At 42.6% G+C, this 26,281-nt stretch overlaps 1 protein-coding gene across 3 annotated transcripts in view; it reads left to right on the forward strand.

Annotated features, from left to right (window-relative positions):
• The window catches only part of LOC126281827 (15-hydroxyprostaglandin dehydrogenase [NAD(+)]-like), a 211,435-nt gene that overhangs the window by 8,905 nt on the left and 176,249 nt on the right, over positions 1-26,281 (forward strand). The window contains exons 2-3 of one of the 3 annotated variants that reach the window (XM_049981057.1): positions 11,102-11,228; positions 18,641-18,747. The exons of the other annotated variants lie outside the window; for them this stretch is intronic. Of the exons in view, the coding sequence (XP_049837014.1) occupies positions 11,102-11,228; positions 18,641-18,747 (234 nt within the window). The remainder of the gene's footprint in view (positions 1-11,101; positions 11,229-18,640; positions 18,748-26,281) is intronic. 3 annotated transcript variants of the gene reach the window in all.

Consider the following 26,281-nt stretch of genomic DNA (forward strand, 5'->3'; position numbering starts at 1 on the left):
TCAGCTTCACCAGAAGATTAGCGAGCGAGACATCAGAAGCCGAGTGGAATACAGTTTCAAATTGTGTCGAGCGGATGGAAGAGTACGGGTATGGCCATAAAATCATGAATCCATGGACCTTCCTGTCAGCAGGGAACAGTTCAAGCTGGTGGAGCCTCTGTAATGGTGTTGTGCGTGAGCAGTTGGAGTGATATATGATCCCTGATACGTGTACATGCGACTCTCTCAGGGACACGTACGTAAGAGTTATGTCTGATCGCCTGCATCCATTCCAGTCCTTTGTGCATTCCGACTAACTTGGGCAATTCCAGCAGGGCATTGCAACACCCCACACGTCCAGAATAAATACAGAATGGCTCCAGGAACACTCTTATGAGTTTAAACACTTCCGATGGCCACAAAACCCCTCAGACATGAAGATCTGGGATGCATTGCAGCGTCCTGTTCAGAAGAAGTTTCCAATCGTCGTACTCTTACAGATTTATGGACAGCCCTGCAAGATTCAGAGTGTCAATTACCTCCAGTACTACTTGAGACATTAGCTGAGTCCACGCAACGTCGTGTTGCGGCACTTCTGCGTGCTCCCGGGGGCCCTACACGATTGCACGCAGGTGTATAAGTTTCTTTGGCTCTTCAGTGTATTACATTTAATACATTTATTATCAGGGTCAATTTCCAGAGCCTGCACCATTCATCAGTTCTCTGTAATTCATTCTGCAAAAACTTAATCATTTGCGAAAAAAGATTTTCCGATGCTTTCCAATAGATTATTTATGCACTTTGTCAACAGTAATCGTCCTATCACACTCCCTCGGGGTGCTACGGAAATCATCTTTGCATTTGTGGATTTTATTTCGTTATGTTCTGTCTGCGACTAAGTCTTGAGTCATGCCCTCCCGGTTAGCCGTTCGGTCGAACGCACGGCTTTCCGGATTGGGAAGGAGCGCCTTGTCTCCGGCACGAATCCGCCTGACGGACTTGTCTCGAGGTCTGGTGAGTGGGTCAGTCTGTGGATGGTTTTTAGGCGGTTTTCCATCTGCCTCGGCTAATGCGGTCTGCTTCCCATTGTTCCGAATCAGATACACATACGCGTACGCGTACGCCACCATTACTCTTACATGCAAACTTAGGGGCTACAGTCGTCTGGTGTGAGACGTTTCGTGGCTGTGGGTGGCGGGTGGGGGGGGGGGGGGGGGGTTCCACCGGGGCCCAAACGGCACAATACCCCTGAAAGAGTGGTTCGGTGTGGGGCGGCGGAGGGGTGAAGTGGACTGTGGTAGTCGTCGTGGGGTCGTGGACCACTGCGGCTGCGGCGGGGACGGAGCCTCTCCGTCGTTTCTAGGCCTCCGATTAACATACAAGTCTTGAATCCAGTCACAAGTCTGGTCTGATACCCTGTTAGCTCGTATTTTTTCCACAAACTGGAATGCGGGACGGTTTTAAATGTCTTCCCGAAGTCAATGAACACGATATTAACCTGCGCGTCGTAGTATGCAGCGCTGTGGATCTCATGGAGGAACAGAGAGGGCTGTGTTTCACGTGTAACTTGGTGCACCATTACACATCAGTGGTTTTCGGCAGACATTCTTCGTTTCCTACCGGTGTTGGTCCTTCGGCTGCCAACAAATCCAATAGCACGTTGGTCCTGTTTGGACGCACTTGGTAATAATGTCACTGTACTTCACAAAGCATTTACTGCACGGATGTTGGAAATACACGAAAGCCACACTAATCCCGTGACGAGGTGAGAAAAGTAATTGGATAGCGATATGCACGTATAAAGCTGGTTTTATTATGCGAACTCAAAGTATAAAAGGGCATTGATTTGGCTGGGCTGTTATTTGTACTCAGATCATTCACAGATAAGGTGTTGGATTGATTGTGGTAGCAGTACTGGAATAAACGAACTTAAAACGCAGAATAGTAGTTGGAACGCAGAATAGTAGTTGGAACATTTCATTTCGGAATTCGTTAGGGAATTCAATATTCCGAGGTCCACAGTGTCAAGAGCGTGCCGGGAATACCAAATTTTAGGCATTACCTCTCACCATGGATAACGCAATTGCCGACGGTCTTTACTTAACGACCGAGGGCAACGGCTTTTGCGTAGAGATGTCAGTTCTGATAGAGAAGTAACACTTCGTGAAATAACCGCAGAAATCGATTCGGCACGAACGACTAACGTATCGATTAGGACCGTGCGGAGAAATTTGGGTTATGGCAGCAGGAGACCGAAGCATGAGGCGTCTATGGTCTGGTCGAATGAGTCCCGATCTCAGTTGGTAAGAGTTCATGATAGAGTTCGAGTGTGGTGCAGACTCCACGAAGCCATAGACCATAGCTATCAACAAGGACTGTGAAAGCTGGTGGTTGTTCCATAATGGTGTGGGCTTTGTTTACATGAAATAGATTGGGTCCTCTGGTCCAACTGAACCTATCATTGACTGGAAATTGGTTAGAAAACCAACTCGAGATGGGAACATATTAGATATCTCGGCGACAAACAGACCTGATATTTTTGAGGAAGTTAATCTAGAAGAAGGTATTAGCGACCAATAATGTCGGTGTGGCTTCTATGTCAGTGGAAGTTTAAAAAAATAAAATAGAAACAGCGTAAAGTTTTCTTGTTTGGGAAAGCAATGAATATCTTCATAGTCAGCTCCAAGCATTCACAGCGGGACCTAAAGATATTGAGCATCTTTGGTCGGAATTTGAAGGTATTGTCCATCATGCACCTAGCAAAAATATAGGGGAGGGAAAGGATCCACCTTGGTACAACAAACATATTAGGAAGTTGTTGAGAAAGCAGAAAATATTGGACAGTCGTTTTAAACGTAGTCACTGCCCCATTGACAAACAGAAGTTACCCGAAATGAAAGCAGCTCTAAGAAGGACAATGAGAGATTCTTTTAATAAATTTGAAACCAACATTTAATCTGCTGATTCTATAAATAACCCCAAAATATATTGGTCGTACGTAAAATCTATGAACGCTACAAATAATTCAATACCTTTTTTTGCTGACACTACGGGTAATGCAACTGATGATGATAAACGGAAGGCAGAAATTCTAAACCTAGCTTTCAAAAACTCGTTTACGGTACATGACTGCACAGCATCCCCCCTTTCAATTATCGAACAAACGCAAGGATGGCTGACATAGTGTTTAGTATATCTGGGATTGTAAAACAGTTAAGATCCTTAGACACCAGGAAGGCATCTGGCCCAGACAGTATCCCTGTATGATTATATGTTGACTGTGCTACAGATATAGCACCATTCTCATCCATCATCTATCAGAGATAATTGGAATATAGGAAAGTTCCACGGGACTGGAAGAAGGCCCAGGTCATAGCAATCCATAAAAAATATAGAAAATCGGATGCACATAATTACTGGCCAATTTCACTGACATCGATTTGTTGTAGAATCATGGAACATATTTTGTGTTCAGATATAATGACCTTTTAAGACACTGAGAAGCTCATCTGCAGAAACGAGCACAGTTTTAGGAAACAGCGGTCATGCGAGACACAGCTGGCCCTTTTTGTGCATGATATATAACAGCCTGTAGATACCGGCTCCCAGATTGATGCCATATTTCTCGACTTTAGAAAGGCGTTCGACTCAGTTCCGCACTGTCGCTTACTCCAAAAAGTGCACGCTTACGGTCTATCCGATGAATAAGCGGTTGGATAGAAAGTTTTGTAATAGACAGGGAGCAGTATGTCGTCCTGAACGGGGTGACTTCAACAGAAACAAGCGTAACTTTAGGTGTGCCCCAAGGCAGAGTAACAGATCCGCTGCTTTTTACGATTTACATAAACGATCTGGTAGATGGTATTGACAGTGGCCTTAGACTGTTTGTCGATGATGCTGTAGTCTACAGGAAAGTAGTATCACATGAAGTTGTGAACAAATCAATGAGGATTTGCAGAAAATAAATGCGTGGTGTATTGACTGGCAGTTATCTCTCAATATTAGTAAGTGTAACCTACTGCGTATAACAGAGCGAAACTCCCCATTAATATACGAGTACAAAATAAATGCCCCGCCTTTCGAAGCGGTAACATCCGTCAAGTATCTGGGTGTGACTATTCGAAATGATCTCAGATGGAATGATCAGATTACACAAGTAACGGGTAAGGCGAACTCTAGATTGAGGTTTATTGGTAGAATCCTGAAGCGATGCAGTCCTTCAACAAAGGAAATAGCTTACAATACGTTAGTTCGTCCAGTCTTAGAGTAATGTTCGTCTGTGTGGGACTCTTACCAGTTGGGTCTGATTCAAGACATTGAGACGGTCCAAAGAAGAGCGGCAAGATTCGTGACTGTTACACTGAGCCATCGGAGTGCGTTACAAATCTCATAGAAAGTTTGAAGTGGGACACACTTGCAGATAGACGGCGCTCTAAACGGAAGAGACTGCTCACTAAATTCCGAAGTCCAATCTTCACCGAGGATGTAGATCACATATTTTTACCACCAACTTTCAAATCGCGCAATGGTTATCATTCAAAGCTAAGGGAAATTAGAGCTCGTAATGAGACGTTCAGACAGTCGTTTTTCACTCGCGCGACCCGCGAATGGAACAGAGGGGGTGAAATATGACTTTGGAACGATTTGTGCCCTCTGCCACACACCGCTTGGTGGCTAGAGGAGTATATATGTAGATGTAGATGTTCGGGTTCTGGGAGACCGTTTGCAGCCAATGTGTATACCTGCATTAGAGTTGTGCTACGTTGCCCTTACGCTGCAGCAACACTCTCTAATGGAAACTGTTGATAGGAACATCAAGACCCACCATATAGGAATAATTAATCAACATCGAGAAGAATAATGCATATCAGTGCCAGTGATGGTTAGCAAAAAATGGTTGAAATGGCTCTGAGCACTATGGGACTTAACATCTATGGCCATCGGTCCCCTAGAACTTAGAACTGCTTAAACCTAACTGACCTAAGGACATCACACAACACCCAGTCATCACGAGGCAGAAAAAATCCCTGACCCCGCCGGGAATCGAACCCGGGAACCCGGGCGTGGGAAGCGAGAACGCTACCGCATGACCACGAGCTGCGGACGATGGTTAGCAGTTATTTACCGTAATATACATTCTTATTCAGAACTGCATGGTTTATATATGTTCGAAGCCACTCTACAAGCTCACTGGGATGAGCTGCCAGCGCTCGGGTGAACAGCAAGGTCACGTAACAAGACAGGGGGACCACGGGCTGTGGAATTCTCAGAAGGATGCACTGACAGAAGTGAAGGTCAGTGCCACTCAGCTGACAAGACTTCCCTTTGAGATGCCGCATCTGGTCAATGCCTCCCAGGCGGGTAGATAGAATCTTCCACAGCGCAAGGTCTCAGGGAGCGACTGATCTTACGACTCAAAGGTGGACAGAGGAAAAATGCTGTCCTTAGCAAGGATTGGGAAAGGCACTATTTTGAATAAAACATAGAAAGCTGTATTTCTTTGGAAATCTTCAGATGTCACAGAGAGCGTATAGAAAATGGAGGGAGCACCCACATTTGGGACCTCTTCGTAAGTGGAATGCCGCTGAAGGTTGGGTCCACAAAAACTAAATGATTACGCAATGTAAGAATTGGCTAATGTAAATAAACTGGAAATTGCAGAGAGAAACTCGACTGTGCTGTTAAGGTCCCACTTAACTGGCTACATACAGAGACAGACAGAGGGCGAGATGGCTTTTTCCAGTATTAAATGATAGGAAGCACATTACTGGTTAACTGTCCTAATCAAAAATCAGGGAGTGGGACCAGCATGTTTTAAGCATTCATTTCAACGTTTGGCGGTCAAAATATCGATGGACAAGCCAATCTGAAAAAAATAAAGAACGCAAAAGACGAGCATACAAGTCTTCGTTTAGTAAATAGTCGTTACAAAATCATTTCATCTCCGGCCGCCTTGACCGTCAGACTTTTCTTCCTCTTGCCTTTATCACCGGCAGTGTCCGTCTCCAGGCAGATGGGCTTAGGGACTTTGGAAGATTTTAGGCTGAGATGAACTTAGCCGCAGCTGTCAGTCATTGGTGTACCGCCAATGACTGATTCTACAGCCACTTCAGCTCCCACTTACAGGTTGCTAAAGTGAGATCGAGATGCAGCAGTGTTATGATCCACGAGGCCAGCAAAGTCGTTTTTAAAGAATTTCAATAACTTCTTGCTTCACTCTAAAGACCTCCTTTCAGATTCGTATGACCAGTATGCTCTAAACTCCGGGCACATATGCAATGCAATCCCTTCTCTAGTGCTATCTGTCCTTTATAGCAATATCACGATTATCAAGATACAACTTTGAAAATGTGATTGTTTCGTTGTGACACACAATTATTTATTCAGATGCGCCAAGGCTTTACTTTAGAATTGCTTTTGCATGTCAGATGTTTTTTTGAGTCACTTCAATGTTAAAAATTTAATTAATGGTGATTCTTGTTTCATTTACTAGTCATTTAATTCTTAATTCATTATTTTATAGGATGTTTAAATTATTTATATCAGATAACAGGTCCAGTTCACACACATTTACACTACCTAACCTGGATCGACTTACAATGCAAGACTGGGACTCAAACTCGTTATCTTTGTCTTTCATTGGCAAGTACTCCCCCGACTGATCTGTCCTAAAAAGACTTAAGACCCGTCCTCACAGCTTCTCTTCCTGGAAGAAAGGATAAAAATTTGGAAGAGAGAAGACGGAGTACTAGCGGAAGTAAAGCTGTGAAGGCGAGTCGTAAGCTTTACTTGGGTAACTCAGTTTCTAGTGTACCTGAACATGCAAGATATTCGTCTCCTGCTAGAATCCCTGTCTGGCACACAGTTGTCATCTGTCAGGGAGTTTCAAGTCAATGCACGCAATGCTGCAGGATGAAAATTCACTTCAGAAAAGATTTAATTATTTGACTATAATTGGTGTAGTGAAATCGACCAGACAAATACCTTCTAGTGTCTTTAAAATTATAAGTTAATCATTGCATTCTTAAATACCACCAAATTTGCTTTTCCTTGGTCTATATAGTTTTAATAATAGTAAAATACCAATCGATATTTAAATACTCTTTAAGAAAAAGAAACACGCATCACGAACAAATTGTCCGAATGGGACGGAAATCGTTAGAAGTAATGTGAGTGTACAGACAAAAAGGTGATTGCAGCTTCAGTAAAATTGGATGATTCATTCAAGGGAAAGAACTTCACAAATTGAGACTTCTGCAAGTAGTTATCTGGCTTGGAATTGCTTGACAGACTTGTTGGATGTCGTCCTGAAGGATATAGTGCCAAATTCTGTCCAACTAGCGCGTTAGATCTTCAAAATCTGGAGCTGATGGAAGAGCCCTGCCCCATTATACTAGAAACCTTCTCAATTGGGGAGGAGGGGGGGGGGGGAAGAGATCCGCCGATCTTGCTGACCGAGGTAGGGTTTGGCAAGCAAGACGGTACGAGGTAGAAACTCTTGCTTATTCGGGCGGGCATCGCCTTCTTGAAATGTAAGCCACGAAGTCCTCAAAATGGCGCGTAGAATATCGTCGACGTCCCGCTGTGCTGTAAAGTCGCTGTGGATGACATCCAAAGCGGTCCTAATATGAAAAGAAATGGCCAGACCATCATTCTTGGCTGTCGGGCTGTATGGCGGGCGATAATTGGGTTGGTATCCCACCGCTGTTCGGGTATCTCCAGACATGTCTTCGCTGGTTATAGGGGTCAATTCAAAGCAGCACTCGTCAGTGAACACAATTCTGCTCGAGTCAATGAGATTCCATGTACCCAGAACAAAATTTAAAAATTAAAGAAATTAAAGAAAGAGAACAAGGTCAAAGTTTTGCGAAATTTAGTTCTCCAACACTAAGAAATAAAATAGATTAGAGAAACGTTTGACGCATCTTTGAATAACGTGCAAAATCGTGTACAGCACTCGGGGTGCCGCTTGACAAGTTAAAAAGTTTAGATTTACCGTAGAATCGAAGAATTTTAAAACATACTAGAGGACATTGGTATGATTGATTCTGTGGGTCGTGAAATCTGCTGTTGTGTGGCTTTGATACATTCCTATAACCTATGCTAGAAGGTTGAAATAAGTTTCAAGAGTTATTCAGTCTCAAAAATTTTTCAATACAGAATCCTTCGAATATCTGGAAAGAGAATGTGCGTGGTACAAGAAGTAATGTATCCCTTACCATTACTGCCGACATCATTATTCTTGCTCACTGACTTTCTCCTGCAAAAAAAATGAATATAATGAATAGCTTAAAATTGGAATCGTAAATCAGAGAGCAGCTCCAGTCCTTCTACTTATTGCTCTTTCTACGTAACAAACGTATGAGCGTTCCATTTCTTACAGTTCCTTGTGTATGATTTTAAATATTTGCAAATGAAAGTCAACCATATATTTGCTTCTGTGTTAGAATTGTTATCCATAATTTGTAACATCGTTCAAAAGTATGTCAAATTTTTCTCCAATCTATTTTATTTTAGCTTTTAGATCAATCTTTTCACAAAACATTTGACTGTTTTTTGCTACATTTCTTTATTCAGTCTCCAAAGAGTACTGATAAAAGTAGCCATCTTGTAAACATGAAGTAATGACGAGCGTGGTTGTTCGACCTCTGCGACTGTGAATTTACTCACCGCACATTTTTCAGCAAGTTACGTTCCATCATCAGATCTGGTAAGGTTAGTAACTAAACTTTTACCATAAACAGGGGTGGGTCACCAGGGACAATTCCTGAATCTGTAAGGTAAGTAATTAAACTGGTGACCTGTCTTTGTTAAGCATGTAAGGAAGTAGTATAATTATTCACTGATGTGGAAGCTAGGTGTCTGAAGAAAGTAATGTATTGGATAAAGTAAATCCCAGTGGAGCGTTTGAACAGCCGGTTTATTACTGCTTATCCTCAGAATTCGATTTTGACGAATCAGAATCTTCACTATTATTCCAGTTCGTTGCTAAAAGTCATCTGTCTGAAAGGAGACATTGTTGTACTTTCCTGTTTACAAGTGAACACCTTGGATAAAATGGACGTCTGGAGCAGATTTCCTGGCAAGAGGTGCTTCCTCACTGTAAGATGACAAGTAGCCAATTTAGACGAATCACTTTTATGCCTTTATATGAATGAAAAGTGATGATAAGAGACTATTTCAGTTTGTCTGTGTGCAAGGAGTGATACAAGCTAGAGGAAACCTGTGATGCCCTACGGTTGTTTTATTTGTGCTCTTGGACAACCAGGTCCTGGTATTTGGCCATCATCTTAACTGAGATAGCAACTTGTCTTCCAAGACGACGTTTCGTCCTGCTTACCAAAGTGTCTGGCATGAGGAAAATACAGTGGAAGTTCCAGAAACTGACTGACCCACAAAGTAGTGCATTAAAACTACACTAAAAATACAAGGTGTGTTTGTCAAGAAACTGTTGGAGTAGAGAAAAACAACCAACACACTGATGAGTGTGCATATTAAGATGCCATGCATAGAAATATCTGCACTTAAACTCGTTAAACCCTGTATATGGATTCGCTGAACACGATTGTCCAAACGTCACGGACAGTAACTACGCAATTTTTCTAATTCGTTTCCTTATATCCCACAAAGACATTGATCCAGATATCAATCTGTCGCAGCCACCAGTACGTACAATCACCAACAGTTGGCATCTTATCTCCTCTATAGCTAACAGAAGCTCTGGAACATGTCTAAATACACCGGAGCAACAAGTTCACGATTGTCAGATACCTCGTAGACTAAATGCGTGATTAGCAAACACGAAATCTAATGAGTGTGGGGAAACGGCACAGCATAACGCAACCAGCAGGGGACTGATCACTACTTCGTTGGAACGAAACTTTTAACCTCAGATTGCTGCCTACAACTAATGAGTGTGTCATTACTGACTGGACCCATTGTAAGTGTGCTGTTGACGAATTTGGCAAGCGAGTATAGACTTGAATATCAAACCTACTCATGATAGCCTAGCCTGTTCTAGCACACTGTAGTCAAGATTCATATATATATATATATATATATATATATATATGTGTGTGTGTGTGTGTGTGTGTGTGTGTGTGTATGTGTCGCGTATGAACGTACGTATGTGTGATCTACATCTCTTCCGAAACCACTGGACCGAGTTCTACCAAGTTTGGTACACGTATCACTTACAGCTAGGCAACAATCTTTGTTGGGGTAAAAACCACCTACTTATCATAGTTCATAAGATGTTACATCATGAACACTGAGATTTGTGAAAAACTGTCGCTTTGTCCATGCCGTTTAAATTTATTACTTATGTGCTACTAACTCTATTTACAATATATGTCGCAGACACTATCCACATATACCACTGAATGTACCTACACAAATACATCATTGTACGATACCCAGTTCAAGAGTATGAGTCCATAAACACTGAGACGGGTGAAAAAATGTCCATCATATATGAAATTTTGAGACATTCGTTCTTTTCTACTAAGACACTTCTACAGTCGAGTCAACTTAAAGAAATCCCTGATACCTGGTAGTGCTTTTGACAGCTTTCAGTTGTGAAATGCTAACCCCTGTAGCCGAAAACAGTAACCGTGTATAGAATTATTAATAAGTGCTGCCGTAGAGACGTTTACAAAATCACGTTGTAGACGCACTAAGCAGACGTAATTATACATTTGTAATTCATGCATATTTCTTTGTATGACCGTTTCATAGTTTCGAAGATTATGTGGAAATGAAAGTTTTTCGATATCACACTACAGTTATAATTCATTTTTGTTTCTGTTCTTAACAGAAAATCGGCAAAATGAACATCCAGGCAACGATGTGTTTGTCAGCTAGTAACTTACAAAACGTATATATTTAGTATATTGAGCTCTGTACACTGTCGTTTAAAACCAGTAAATCTACACGTTTTCGTGCTTAAACTGTTGTGGAAGGCGACTTTGGAAATTAATGTCACCTATATCAAGAACATTAGAAGATCCACCTCTTTGGAAGTTTCAGGTTTTCGACGGTTGTGATACGACGAATGTGATTAATTTTGTAGTACATTGAGTTTATTTACTCGCTGGATATTTAAACGTCTTTTGTGAAACAGGGCGTCGCCATCTTGGACATTGCGGAGGCAGCAGGCAAAGCGGCCACAGCCCAGGTGGAGTCAGAGTTTGGTGCGAAGCGCGCCATCTTTATCTGCGCTGACGTCACCAAAGCTGGCCAGTTCAAGGGTGAGTAGAACCGACTGGAGCACTAATGAACTATTATACTAATAATAATAACAATAATTTCGTGTGGCTGCATGACACAGTGGGAGACTTTCAATTAAGCCACTTCAGTGACTCTAGTGTCCCTAATGACTTGAGTCTCCCTAATACAACCCCAGTAATCCAGCCGCCAAAATGGGACCTACAGTCTAACAGAGTGTCATCTCTGGCCCATCTTCCCTCCACGGCTAGGTAATAATAAATGTCATGTGACTAGGGTCTCTCGTCGGGTAGACCGTTCGCCAGGTGCAAGTATTTCGGTTTGACGCCACTTCGGCGACTTGCACGTCAATGGGGATGAGATGATGATGATGACTAGGGCAACACAACACCCAGTCCATGAAGGGAGAAAATCTCCGGCCCAGCCGGGAATAGAACTCGGGCCCTTAGGATTGACAATCTATCACACTGACCAATGAGCTTAGGAGGTGGACCACGGCTAGGTGAAAGACAGAGTGAAAATTTTTCGTGGTTCGACTGGTACTCAGTCCAGCGCCCTTTGGCTTTCCACACACGCACTCTACCTCTAGATGATTAAGTCCTAAGGAATCAGTGCAAACTTTCCAAATGAAGGGTAAAGATGTTGTCAACACTCCGTAAAAGGCTGCATGAAAAGGAAGAAGGGAGAATTAATGTGCTATCTTCATTGATGTCAACTGGGATTGTGCAGAACAGTGATTCATCGCTGATCACAATACGAAACCCTTCATTAACAGTCCATGCTTCCCGGGCATGGCGCCGCCCGAAAAACAGCCGTTTGTGTTGTGGTGTCAATGGCAGCCTACACCGGGGCAGCAGTTCCCTAGACTGGTTGTTGTTAGTCTCCAAATATTGGTGTAAGGCGACACGGAATATTGAAGGGAGGCCATCACTCTGGGATGGCAGGTGCAGATGGTAACGGGGCTAATATAAACTTGGCGCAAGATACGGCGTTCTCCCTCTGTGCTGGTCAGATCTGGTCGGCGGTAACCTTGACAACAGGCAAGTGTTCCTATGAAGTCCAATATCTGGCTACTGCTGCATCTGAAAGCCCCAATGATCTGGATATTACACGATTGGACCAGCAGTCAAATAGGGAGCCAGAATGACCCCCTTTTGACACTCTTTCAGCTGCTGATAACGCAGTCTCACAAGAGTATGCGGCAACTCCGTGTTATTCACAGTCATTACTTAACATCTGACATTGTTCGCGCCCCTTATATACTCTACCAGGCCTGCTCTACATCTACATATACATGGAAACTCTGCAAATCACATTTAAGTGCCTGTCAGAGGGTTCTTCGAACCACCATCACAATTCTCTATTATTGCAATCTCATATACCGCGAATAAATAAACAGCACCTATATCTTACTGTACGAGCTCTGTTATCCCTTATTTTATCATGCTGATCGTTTCTCCCTATGTAGGTCGGTGTCAACAAAATATTTTCGCATTTGGAGGAGAAAGTTGGTGATTGGAATTTCGTGAGAAGATCCCACCGCAACAAAAAACGCCATTGCATTAATGATTTCCACCTCAACTCCTGCGTCACTTCAGTGAGACACTCTCCACTATTTCAAGATAATACGGAACGTGTTGCCCTTCTTTGAACTTTTTCGATATACTCCGTCAGTCCTATCTGGTAAGGATCCCACACCATGCAGCAGTATTCCAAAAGAGGACAGATAAGCGTAGTGTAGGCAGTCTCCTTAGTAGATCTGTTACATTTTCTAAGTGTCCAACCAATAAAATGCATATTTAGGTTAGCCTTCCCTGCAACATTATCTGTGTGTTCCTTCCAATTAAAGTTGTTCGTAATTGTAATTCCTAGGTATTTTGTTGAATTTACGGACTTTATATTTGAGTTATTTATTGTGTAACAGGAGTTTAACGAATTCCTTTTAGCATTCATATGGTGACCTCACACTTTTCGTCATTTAGGGTCAACTGCCAATTTTCGCACCTTACAGATATCTTTTCTAAATCGTATTACAATTTTTTTGATCTTCCGATGACTTTATTAGTCGATTAACGACAGCGTCATCTGCAAACAACCGAAGACGGCTGCTCACATTGTGTGCCAAATCGTTTATATAGATAACAAACACCAAAGAGCCTATAATACTTCCTTGGGGAACGCCAGAAATCACTTCTGTTTTATATGATGACTTTCCGTCAATTACTTGGAACTATGACCTCTCTGACAGAAAATCAAGGATCCAGTCACATAAGTGACATGATATTCAATAAGCTGCTTGTGTGGTACACTGTCAAAAGCCTTCCGGAAACCTAGAAATACGGAATCAATTTGAAATCCCTTTTGAGTAACACTCAACACTTCATGCGAGTAAAGAGCTAGTTGTGTTTCACAAGAACGATATTTTCTAATTCCATGTCGACAATAGACCGTTTCTTTGAGGTAATTCACAATGTTCGAACACAATATATGTTCCAAAATCCTGCTGCATATGGACGTTAATGATAAGGGCCAGTAATTTAGTGGATTACCACTACAACCTTTATTGAATATTGGTGTGACCGGTACAACTTTCCAGTCTAATACCACTAAATACGAACGACAATAACCCACTCAGGTGGTCGTTCTATTTGTCACAGAGAATTCAGCTCTAATCATTTACAAAAAAATGGTTCAAATGGCTCTGAGCACTATTGGACTTAACACCTGAGGTCATCAGTCCCCTAGAACTTAGAACTACTTAAACCTAACTAACCTAAGGACATCACACACATCCATGCCCGACACAGGAATCGAACCTGAGACCGTAGCAGTCTCGCGGTTCCGGACTGAGCGCATAGAACCGCTAGACCACCGCGGCCGGCCTAATCATTTACATATTCGCCGATAGAGTGTACGTGTACAAAGCTATATTAACATCCAACCATTTATTCTTAGCGCCGCAGCTTTTTCTTACGTGATGTAATTGTTACAATGTAGTGAATAATTCCTGTCATTCTGAATGCTTGGAATTTCACTATCCTCTCTTTATTTGATCAATATATTTCCATAGGATTTTCTACGTAATATAGAGCAGCTGTTCTGAAAAATCTGAGGCTGTTCCTTGATAGACTTAAGCTGGATGAATTGTATTTTAAAAGTTTTTTTTATAAAAAAGGTAGAAAAATAAATACAGCTTAGAGAGACGCAGATTTATTTTTTAAATTTATTTACTTAGCCTTCATATAAGTGCGTGGTGTCTGCTCTTTCAGACATGTCCGAAAGAACAGACACCACGCGTAATATAACTGATTCGCCTCGATGGCAGTGAGTCCACCACCTTCAGTGCGGATGCACAGTGACGTTCGACAGGTTGTTTGAAGCTTACTGGCGCTTAACACTGAGGTTATCAGCGCCCTTGCACATCTTAAAAGAAGCGAATGTGGAGAAAATGACTAAAAGTTTTGTGAAACAGTGAAGAGGAAACCTATGAAATGACTCTCTCCACTCCTACCTCACTCGCGTTGCCCCAGACAATCGCCATGCCTCACACGCCTTAAGGTAACGGAGAAAGTGTCAAAGGTGCCATACACGGGATTAAAACACATGTAAAACTACAGAAGAGCTAAAAGAAAGGCACAGGGAAATGTGACTCGGTGACCATTTACAAAAATTTGGGTGATCCAGTCGCCCGGTTAACACGTTAAGAATATCGCCTAAAAATTTTAGCCAACAAATTGGACATGTCACAGAATCTTAAAACTCTCACCACGTTCCTTTGAATGCTGCTTAAAATAGAGGGCAGATTTGTCGGCAAATCTGCCGCTGCCCTCTGATATGAAATTGAAACCCAGTGTAATAAAATTTGGCACACGGTGATCTGTACGCTACAAGTACCACACACTGGAGAGCAGATGGGTGGCGCTAGATGTAAATGTGGGCCGACCGAGACAAGTGCCGACATAGTCCGCGCAATTGCGATAAACGCTGTGTGAAGGTAGTGCGGTGGTTGACGCAACTGCCGGGTTCGAATCCCGGTCAGCACACATTTTCACTCGTCATCGCTGATTCCGCATTAAGTCCTGATGCAGCTGACATCAAAAGTTCCTTCCCTTTTCTTTCCTCCCTCCCCCCTCCAATTTACATGGTTACAGCCTTTGTTGATAGCCATTTAGTCAGGAAAATAAAGTATTCTCGTATTGCTTTTCTATAACAAATAATGAACGTAAGCGCTGTAAATTAAACTAATACTATTAATTCCATGACACACTTGACGATAAGAATGGAAAAAGTCAAGTTGTTATTAGATTTCACTGTTTTCTATATAAGAATAATAATGCGGAATAACTAGTCACACACAACGCAGACGTTCCTTCGTGTGCGTCGTGCCGCCGGAATAACTTGTTCATACAAAGTGTGATGTGTCCCATTCAAAATAAAGGAAGAAACGTAACTGAATAGAAGTGAACGTACGAGGGACGTTCTAAAAGTATGTATCGGTATTGTTTTTCACATGGGACTTTTACTGCCAAAAACACATCATGGCATTACGAACAATAAACATTGCAATATTTTTCGACGTAGTAGCCACCGACATTGACACATTTGTAGTAGCGTGCAGTCAGTTTGGAAAACCACTCTGGTAAAACTATGTCACCTATGACGCAAGGAATTGTCACACAGCCCGCTCCACCCCAGGATTGGTTTGGAAGCGGGGCTTTCTGTGCATGGAACAGATGAAAGTCCGATGGGCCAAAATCGCGGCTGTAGTCCACCTCATCCAGTCTTTCCTATCCGAAGCGACGAAGCTGATCCTTCTACATCTACATCTACATCTACATCTACATCTACATCTACATCTACATCTACATGACTACTCTGCAATTCACATTTAAGTGCTTGGCAGAGGGTTCGTCGAACCACAATCATACTATCTCTCTACCATTCCACTCCCTAACAGCGCGCGGGAAAAACGAACACCTAAACCTTTCTGTTCGAACTCTGATTTCTCGTATTTTATTTTGATGACCATTCCTACCTATGTAGGTTGGGCTCAACAAAATATTTTCGCATTCGGAAGAGAAAGTTGGTGACTGAAATTTCGTAAAAAGATCTCGCCGCGACGAAAAACGTCTTTGCTGTGATGACTTCCATCCCAATTCGTGTATCATATCTGCCACACTCTCCCCCCTATTACGTGATAATACAAAACGAGCTGCCACTTTTGCACCCTTTCGATGTCCTCCGTCAATCCAACCTGGTAAGGATCCCACACCGCGCAGCAGTATTCTAACAGAGGACGAACGAGTGTAGTGCAAGCTGTCTCTTTAGTGGACTTTTTTGCATCTTCTAAGTGACCTGCCAATGAAACGCAAGCTTTGGCTCGCCTTCCCCACAATAGTATCTATGTGGTCTTTCCAACTGAAGTTGTTCGTAATTTTAACACCCAGGTACTTAGTTGAATTGACAGCCTTGAGAACTGTACTATTTATCGAGTAATCTAATTCCAACGGATTTCTTTTGGAACTCATGTGGATCACCTCACACTTTTAGTTATTTAGCGTCAACTGCCACCTGCCACACCATACAGCAATCTTTTCTAAATCGCTTTGCAAGTGATACTGGTCTTCGGATGACCTTACTAGACGGTAAATTACAGCATCATCTGCGAACAACCTAAGAGAACTGCTCAGATTGTCACCAGGTCGTTTATAGATCAGGAACAGCAGAGGTCCCAGGACGCTTCCCTGGGGAACACCTGATATCACTTCAGTTTTACTCTATGATTTGCCGTCTATTACTACGAACTGCGACCTTTATGAGCATTGCCGGGTGTGGTCTTGCGTTGTTGCCCAAGATCCAGTCTTTCCTATCCGAAGCGACGTAGCTGATCCTTTATGAGCATTGCCGTGTGTGGTTTTGCGTTGTTACCCAAGATCCAGTCTTTCCTATCCAAGGCGAAGAAGCTGATCCTTTATGAGCATTGCCGTATGTGGTTTTGCGTTGTTGTCCAAGATCCAGTCTTTCCTATCCGAAGCGAAAAGCTGATCCTTTATGAGCATTGCCGTGTGTGGTTTTGCATTGTTGTCCAAGAGCACAACACCTTCACTCAAGAGCCTTTGTCTCTCTCGTCGAATGACGGACGTGTCTTTGGTGAGGGTGGCAACCATCGTGATGTGTACTCGAATAACGTCGGACACACCAGTATGCTCTCCCTTCTTCTGCGCTCTCTGCATGCCTTAGTCCTCCTTCGCTGAGGCGGCTTTCGTCGTTGAACCAGCAGCTGACGTGGTTTCGAATGGCGTTTGTTTGTGTCACCTGGCGGACCATCTTCTCTTTCAAGAGCAATGACGCAACTTACTTTCGAAACGTCCATCGTACTTGATTCCTCCGAGAAGGAATTGTTTGGAGTCGGAATACATCCAAGTGACCACAACAGAAGCGTGACAAACAATGATCTATCATAAAAAAATTCAATTTTGATTAAATACACACCTACTGTTGGCCAAAATAAATTCTGACTTCGTAGTGATCAGTTCAGAGTCGTTGATGAGGATTGGTGACGACAGACTATGATAATATGAAATATAATGCATGCAAAATGTTTTTCATTAAACAAAAAATATTAATCTGACTTCATGACAAGAAATTTCGAGTGCTAGGTTCGACTTGTAAAGAACGCAAATCAGATACGTAACTAAACCAATCACATCGGAACGTAATTTAAACTGAAAGGGATAAATTCTGTACATATCATTAGTAATAGGATCTCTATCGGGCTACTACAAAATAAACACTTAAGTGCATTGGAATACTATTTGCATTCAGGAATAGCTTACGCGCCTCAGTTATTTTTAAAGTGAATAACAAAAATACACCAAGGATTTTCAGTAAATAGTGATACATGACACAAACGGCTCTTTGCTTTGTCACGTCAAATTGATTTATTACAGAAGTCCTATGGAGATTACCCCGGCAGATATGTGCTCATCCGACGACATAAAGAGTCCATCTCCACAATAACCCTCTTGCTTACCCCGATTCTTCAGCCCTGTCCATGTGTTGTAACTTCTCACGCTAGGGTATAATTTCCGGCAGTCGGCTTGTTGAGTATGGGGATAGCTCTGGAATGAATTTTCCTCTACCTTTCGTCTGTGCTTTATCTGGATTTCCGCTTTTTTCTGAAACTGGGCGTTACTGATACAATCCGCTGTGGACAACTACCGCAACTACCGCTTGGGGAATTTCTGCTCTTATCAAATCCTGGAGGAGCTAACGTTGTCTTTCATATCTCGGACACAAGGTGTGCGATATCAATTTGATGTTTGGTATGCTGCTAGTATTTCTCCTTCAATAAAGAAAAATTCGGAATGAAAGCACTCAGAGGAATGGATTATTATACCTGGAACTTCATTAAATTCTCTTTTCTTGTTTACAGAAGCATTCAAGAAAGCGTCGACAACGTTTGGAGGCCTCGACATCGTCATAAACAACGCTGGGATCGGTAATGATGACAACTGGGAAATGATAATTGCCGTCAATGTGGTGAGTTTTCTCAGAGCGCTTTCCACAGACCACACTCGCCCACATTGCACAACGCTTCTTTCGATAATGTCGGCTACCGCCGTGATTCATATATGGAACTTAGCTGCTCCTTGTTACAACCAGAGGTGACAGAATGCGGTGTATTACAGTGTACAGAAACTCTTCCGATAGTGATAGAAAGGAACACAGATAAATACAAACTTTTAATAATTGCTCATCTTAATTCTGTCATGCCAATTTTCAGTTCCACTTGATGACATGTGGTGCTGCAATAGTATGTATGGTGTACTTGTGACATATCAGTGAAAGGAGAGTATGGACATTTTTGTCTGTGGCATGCAAGAGTATTATTTGGTTAGATTTAAGATATAGGAAGCTACACACCCAACTAATTACCAAACGAAGCTATTGGACTAACTACTGAAGGAGATCTTGATGGGCGGAGGCAGTAGGTGGAAGAGCAAGGGGCTTGAAATGGCAAATTCTCAGGTGCAGTGACTATCAACGATCGGTGCGTGAGGATTAAAATAGGAGAACTGCTTGAAATGGCAGCAGCCTAAATTTTTCCGTGGTTCACATTCGCAATAACTTACAGTGTTATGGAACACGTAATTAGGTTTACAAATAAGATACGTTTTCTTTGTGGAAACATACTGGACTTTTTAATCTTAATCCATAATAAAGTTTTATAAAAGTAACCCAAAAAAATACATACTATCTACTCAGAAATTCATCTATGAAGTAGACGGATTTGTCAAGCAGGTGTGATTTAAATTTTTTTCTGAAAATTTTAATTACTCTTCAACACCTTTAACTTACAACGGAGGTGGTTAACTATTTTTGTGGATGCATACTTTGATGGTTTCTGTGTAAGCGTGAGGTTGAGTTGTCGACAGCAGAGAGTACTCTAGTTCCTATGTCATTTTTATTACAGTCACCATTATTTTCAAATTGCACCTCATTCTACGCAACAAACTATGTAAGAGGATATTTGATTGTTAAGCTACTGTTATTGTATCTATTTTTTAAAAGGTTGTCTACTTGAAGTTCGAAGATGTGCACCAGATATTGTGCCTACAACACGTTTCTATGAAATGAATACTTTCTACGTGTAATTTTCCCAGACAGTTACTATGTATGCCATCAATAAATAGAAGTGTCCAAAGTAAGCTAATTTACTAATGCTTTCGCCACCAAAATAAGCAATGCAAATTTCTGATTAATTAAATATGTCTTAAAACTTGAAGATTAATTTTCTGTGTGTTTCATAATGAAGCGAGAAATACTCCAGTCCATTCCTTGAGTGGTCGCCAAACTTTTCGTAGTAATTAGAGTCCTAAAACTATATTTTCTTAAGGATGCCGGACGGCTATTATAACGAAGTCCTTTTTGAGCTGTCTTTTCTTACTTCGTAAGGTTACAGTAATCGATACAATATGTAATGATTAGCAAACTCAGACGTTCTCTCTTTCTCTCGCTACTTCCAATTTTCTATTCATCCAAAGTTTATTAACGAGTTCCATTCAAACTTTGTCACTTGTTTTAGTCCATCCTACTAACAAAGTCGCAAAAGATTAAAAAAGCTCTTACATGCATTTGTTTCACAGGAGAAATTTTATTTCATTGTAACTGCGTTTCACCTTATTTTTTATTACTGTTTGGAAACTTTTGCAGTCCTTTTTTGTTAATTAATTTTTTGAAGTTGCTATTTAATAATATATTGTTGACACAGATGAGTGTTAATTGTAAGTAATTAGAGCTCTGTATCACTTCGTTTCTAGTGCTGCCTCACCCACTCTACCAACAGGATTTTCTTCTTGATTCATGGTCAATTCAATTAACAACAGAGTTAATTAACCTCGAAAATAAGAAACAAAGACTGATACTAACTGCTGATAGCACAACAGTTTCCTTTGCTATTCTAGAGCCCCAAGGAGAGCGGATGCTACAAATTGATGAGGAGGAAGCTACGAACCATACAGGAAAGGATACGAACAATGGCTGAAGATAAAACATCAAAGCTGAGAGACGGTGTTTTGACGATAAATACTTAGGCCCTCCGTCATAAAGAACTCCAAGAGCTACAAAACAAACAGAAGGAAGAGGGTTAAGCCTCACTAGTTCTACGTTCCCATGTCGCAACCCACATCTCAAGGGGCCTAAACCGAGACTCTACGGTATTAACAGTTCACTATACGATCATTAGTCTGAAATGTTGGTGCTAACGCCTAAAGTGTCAAATTTCGTGCATTTTACTTGGGCTGGGAAAGAGGTACCAGATTTCGAACGGGCTAGAAATTTCCCGATACGCCGCAGCGTGCGATTCTGTATGGAGCTTGTTCGAACAATCACGTAACATTTGACTTACACGGTATTAGTGCAAGGGATACACAATAAACTACGAACTAGCCACAACAATATGCTATGGTTGTGCTCAAAATCTGGCAATTTCATGAAACACTGGAGAAAACAGAATTAAATTCTACCACTGAGCAGTCTTCTACTATGTTTGAACAAATTTACTATAGAGTTCTCATAGAATATCGGTACATATGGACATATGGACATATAAAGAGTCTAAGAGTCGAGGTCCATGAAAGGGAAGCAGTGGCTGGGAATGGAGTGAGACAGGGCTGTACCCAATACACGAAATGAGACAGGGTTGTAGCCTATACCCGATATTACTCAGTCTGTATATTGAGCAAGCAGCAAAGGGAACAAAAGAAAAATTCCGAGTAGGAACTAAAATCCATGAAGAAGAAATAAAAACTTTGAGGTTCGCCGATGGCATTGTAATTCTATCAGAGACAGCAAAGGAGTTGGAAGAGCAATTGAACCGAATGGACAGTGTCTTGAAAGAAAGATATAAGATGAACATCAACAAAAGCAAAACAAGGATAATGGTATGCAATCAAATTTAGTCAGGTGATGCTGAGGGAATTAGATCAGGAAATGGGACACTTAAAGTAGTAGATGAGTTTTGCTATTTGGGGAGCAAAATAACTGATGATGGCCGAAGTAGAGAGGATATAAAATTCAGACTGGCAATGGCAAAGAATGTGTTTCTGAAGAAGAGAAATTTGTTAACATTGAGTATAGATTTAAGTGTCAGGAAGTCGTTTCTTAAAGTTTTGTATGGAGTGTAGCCATGTATGGAAGTGAAACGTGGATAATAAATAGTTCGGTCAAGAAGAGAATAGAAGCTTTCGAAATGTGGTGATACAGAAGAATGTTGAAGATTAGATGGGTAGATGACATAACTAATGAGGAGGTATTGAATAGAATTAGGGAGAAGAGAAATTTATGGCACAACTTGACTAGAAGAAGGGATCAGTTGGGAGAACATGTTCTGAAGCATCAAGGGATCACCAATTTAGTATTGGAGGGCAGTGTGGAGTGTAAAAATCGTAAAGGGAGACCAAGAGATGAATACATTAAGCAGATTCAGAAGGCTTTAGGTTGCAGTAGGTACTGGGAGATGAAGAAGCTTGCACATGATAGAGTAGCATGGAGAGCTGGATCAAACCAGTCTATGGACTGAAAGCCACAACAAAAACAACAACATGGACATATAAAATTTATGCTGATTTTGCAGTAATGGTAACATAGAAAGACGAAAATTTTGTCCTCGAAAATATAGTATTTTGCTGAACCCAGTATACCATAGTGATTTACCAAGTAGATTGCAAATGAGCAATTCAATTCCTGTTCAGACATTAGAACAAGATATAAAAAAGTTACCATATTTCAATCAGTTTCAAAACAATATGTCAACATTCCGATGAAACAATGAAGACAATTATATCAAGAGTCAAATACCGAACAAACGAAATATATCTCAATTAAGTGACTATAATTTTTTCGCGAGAATTAATTACAGCGGCCAGACTCATTTAGGAGATAGTACCATCAGATATCACTAGATAGCGGGATGCGCGAAAACTCGAGAACTGGACAAAATAGTGTTTGCAATCTTTAATTTATTATTACTTGCCGTTGTAACGCATGACCTGTGCTCTAGAAGAAGTTTCAGCCCATTATTCACAGTTACATTTATTATTAAAATACACAGTGCATTAAAAACGCTAAGACAGGTTGTTGTGTTTTTTGTTTCGTATCTGATACGTTATAATACAACATCACCGGTCTTTTGAGCTGTGTGATGAAGCAGTAAATTTATCCATAGGGCAGTGACGCTGCGTCACAGCAATACACTTTGGAGGTGTGGCAGTGGGACTTGGAGTCCCATACCACCCTCCAACGGTGACAGTACTACATCAGACAAGTAGAAAAACTTAGCCCGGCGTGATCAGGTAGGGTGGGAAAGTAGTGGAAGGAGAATGGGGGGCTGGTGCCGCCAAAAGATGCATCTATGGTGGGCGTGCCAGGACTCTCGTTAGCCATGGTCGGAATCCGTTTCCTCTTGGATGGTTAGAGGAACCAGATGTAGATGCCTGGATGTATGGTTACAACGTGGCATAACCCATGGACAGAGTCGCACAGGGCATCCACTTTCTCATCGAGCCACAGCGCGTTTTGCGTATGGTCGTCTTGAGGGGCACGATACCCGCTTCCTCGTAGAGAGTCACAATTCTCATTAGTGGCAGGGCGTTCAGGCTCCACCTGAGAACCTTGTTCTACAGGCGATGCAACGTTCGCATCCTCGTGACACTAACCGTGGCCCATGCAGCGCAGCCATACGAGAAGGCAGGCAGGAAAACTGCTCGGTACATGCGGAGCTTGGTATGCAGGTTAAGTTCCCTACTGCGGAAGAGGGGGTACAAAGCCCTGGTCAGCTTTTGAATCTTGTTGGCGACAGACTCCGCATGACAGGGGAAGAGCAACTTGTGGTCCATGCGGACCCTGAGATAGTGGTCGTCTGGGACCAAGGCACCTGCCCGCCTGCAATCGAAATATTGTGACGAAGGACTGGGCACAGTTGGGGAAATAGACTGCCGTAGTATTGGCGGCATTGAGAGTTATGTTGTTTGTCCAGCACCAGGTGATACTGGCGTCCACCTGTCGCTTAAGGCGGGCGACGACGGTGTCAGTAATACGGCCAGTGGTATATAGTGCCGTGTCGACAGCATATTGTGCCAGGTGGCATTTGGGGATGACTGGCATATCATTCACATAGATATTAAAAAGGCTGGGAGACAACACCGATTGTTGTGGCGTGCCCCCTAACAATTGGCGAATGACGGAACGCATTCTCTGTTGAGCCACTAGGGAAGTCCTACGCGGAGGAAGTCATCCATGACCTTGACATAAGTATTCGATGTAGGGATCTGCGTCAGCATCTTGTGCACTAGGTTTTCTTGCCAGATCTTGTCGTAGGTGTACTGCAAGTCCAGGAAAACAGCAGCTGTCGACTTAGCGGTGTTGAAGCCTTTGCTGGTATGTTGAGTGATCTGTAAGACCTGAAGTTCGACAGAGAGGTGCGAAGTGAATCCAAACTGTTCAAGTCGAATCGTCCCAACCGCTTCAGAGATGATCACAGATTCAAGAACCTCCGCCATAGTATTTAGGAGGCTGATGGGTCTGTTTTTGGTGGGGACCGTAGGGTCCTTGAACCGCTTGGGGATCGAAATCAACTTGGTTTGTTTCCACTGAGGGGGCAAAAGGCAAGACCTGAGACAACAGTTTAAAATCTTGGCGAACAAGACGCGAGGCGTGTGGAAGCTGGCAAAGATGTTCATTTGCAATTCCGTCCAATCCAGGGGCCAACCAGCCACGTTTCCATAGTAGGAAAGGCGGAGTTTCTGCCATGGACGAAACGGGGAGGGGGGGCAGTCTGGGTTATGCAGTTGCGGAAAGTGGCAACAGCTGTCAGGACATCGTTTTCGTCCTACAGTACGTCCGGAGAAGGTCTTGGACAAGGGGGTGGTTTTGGACCTCGGTTGCATCAACCAGTGTTTCAACAATTTTGAGGGTATGATACGACAAGCCCGCTGCCGTACGAAAAGGATGGGTAGTCGCTGGCATAGAACGCTTCCCACTGTACAGACCTCCATTCGGCGAGCCGGTGGCAGAATTTGCGCTGGAGGCGTCTCATTTAGCGATTGTTCCGAGGATCGCGAAACTTCTTCCACCGCCGGTGGTAGCAGTTCTTTTGCAACTTCTGCTCCCGTAGCGGGGTCAAAGCCCGAGGCACAGTGGAGGTGGAGGGTTTAACTGCTTTTGGTGGTAAGGTAATCCAAGGCACAGACTATATTGGCCGGTGTTGTTAAGCCGAGGTCGCTTCGAGTGATGTTATTAAGTACCATCGTAAATTTGTCCCAATCGGTGAGGGTCACAGTGGAACGAACATCAAATGAAGGGCAGCATCGGTGGTGCAGGCGTACTGGGTCATGGTCGGAGGCCAGTTCGTGGAGAACTTCCAGTGAAAACTGAGCAGCGACGTTTTTCAAGATGGCTACATCCAGAACGTCTGGCTGGCAATTAGAATGGACTGGTAGATGGGTATGTTGTTGTGAGAGTACCAGCAGAATTACTAGATCGCAAGCCAAATAGAAGATGGAGCACAAAGGGAAATTTCCCAAACTGTCACTTACACTTTTCGAACAGTGCGAGTCGTATTCAAACACAGCCCTATGTTTTTACACGAGCGACTTTCTGTTCAAAATCGAATATTCAAAGTGCTTGCGCCATTTGTGCCTGCTTCTGAACCAGCAACCAACGACGAGGAGGATGTATCTATGACGTCAGTGAGCTATACGTGGAGCCGAGTGTAGAGTTCTACATTTTCGAGTAAGCTGCACAGTGCGCATGCACAGAAACATGGGACTACGGCGGCGTCTGTTAATATTGAGAGTTAACTTATTCTGGTCTAGGTCGTTCCTATTATAGAAATGGATTTTATGCTGTCATATCGTCTAAACTGTGTTGTTTGCTTTGTTTTCGTGCCACATATGATAGGCTTATGGTTGACAAAAATAATTAAATTGGCAATTTGGGAAGGTTACACCTCAGGCAATCACCCCTCCCTGGGCCTGGTGTGTGCCGGGGGTATGTGCGAACCCTGCCTGTCGACATTTTATGTGTCAGACGTGTGGACCAGCCTTCAGGAGCACACAGGGAGGAAGAAGAAGAAAGAGGATCCTCAAACACCGAAGCAGAGGAACGAGAGGAGAAGGGAAACAAAGAAAGGAAAAGGGAGCCAAAAAGAAAGTTGAGACTGTTCGCAGGTCAGCAACAGAAGCAGAACTTTCCAAACCCCAGACAAGTTCCCCAAGGGAGGGGGAAAAGAATAGCAAGAGGAGAGACGTACATCACGGAATGGAAAAAGTGCTGCAAAGGCTTGGGCCAGTGGTAGCCAAGCACGTAGCCGCCAAAGAGTGGCGAGCCTCCTGGGGGAGGGGGGGGGGGGGGAAGGGGGGTAGGATGGTAGGGTAATGGACGGTAAACGGATATAGAAATCTAGACGAAATGAAGTATGTTCCAGGATGAGGATCCACCTATTTGTGTATGTGAGGAAGGAGCAAATAAATATCTTCTATCCGTGCATGATTGTCAATGGATTTATCCCCATGTG

Source organism: Schistocerca gregaria, chromosome 7 (genome assembly GCF_023897955.1).
Source record: "Schistocerca gregaria isolate iqSchGreg1 chromosome 7, iqSchGreg1.2, whole genome shotgun sequence".
NCBI lineage: Eukaryota > Metazoa > Arthropoda > Insecta > Orthoptera > Acrididae > Schistocerca > Schistocerca gregaria.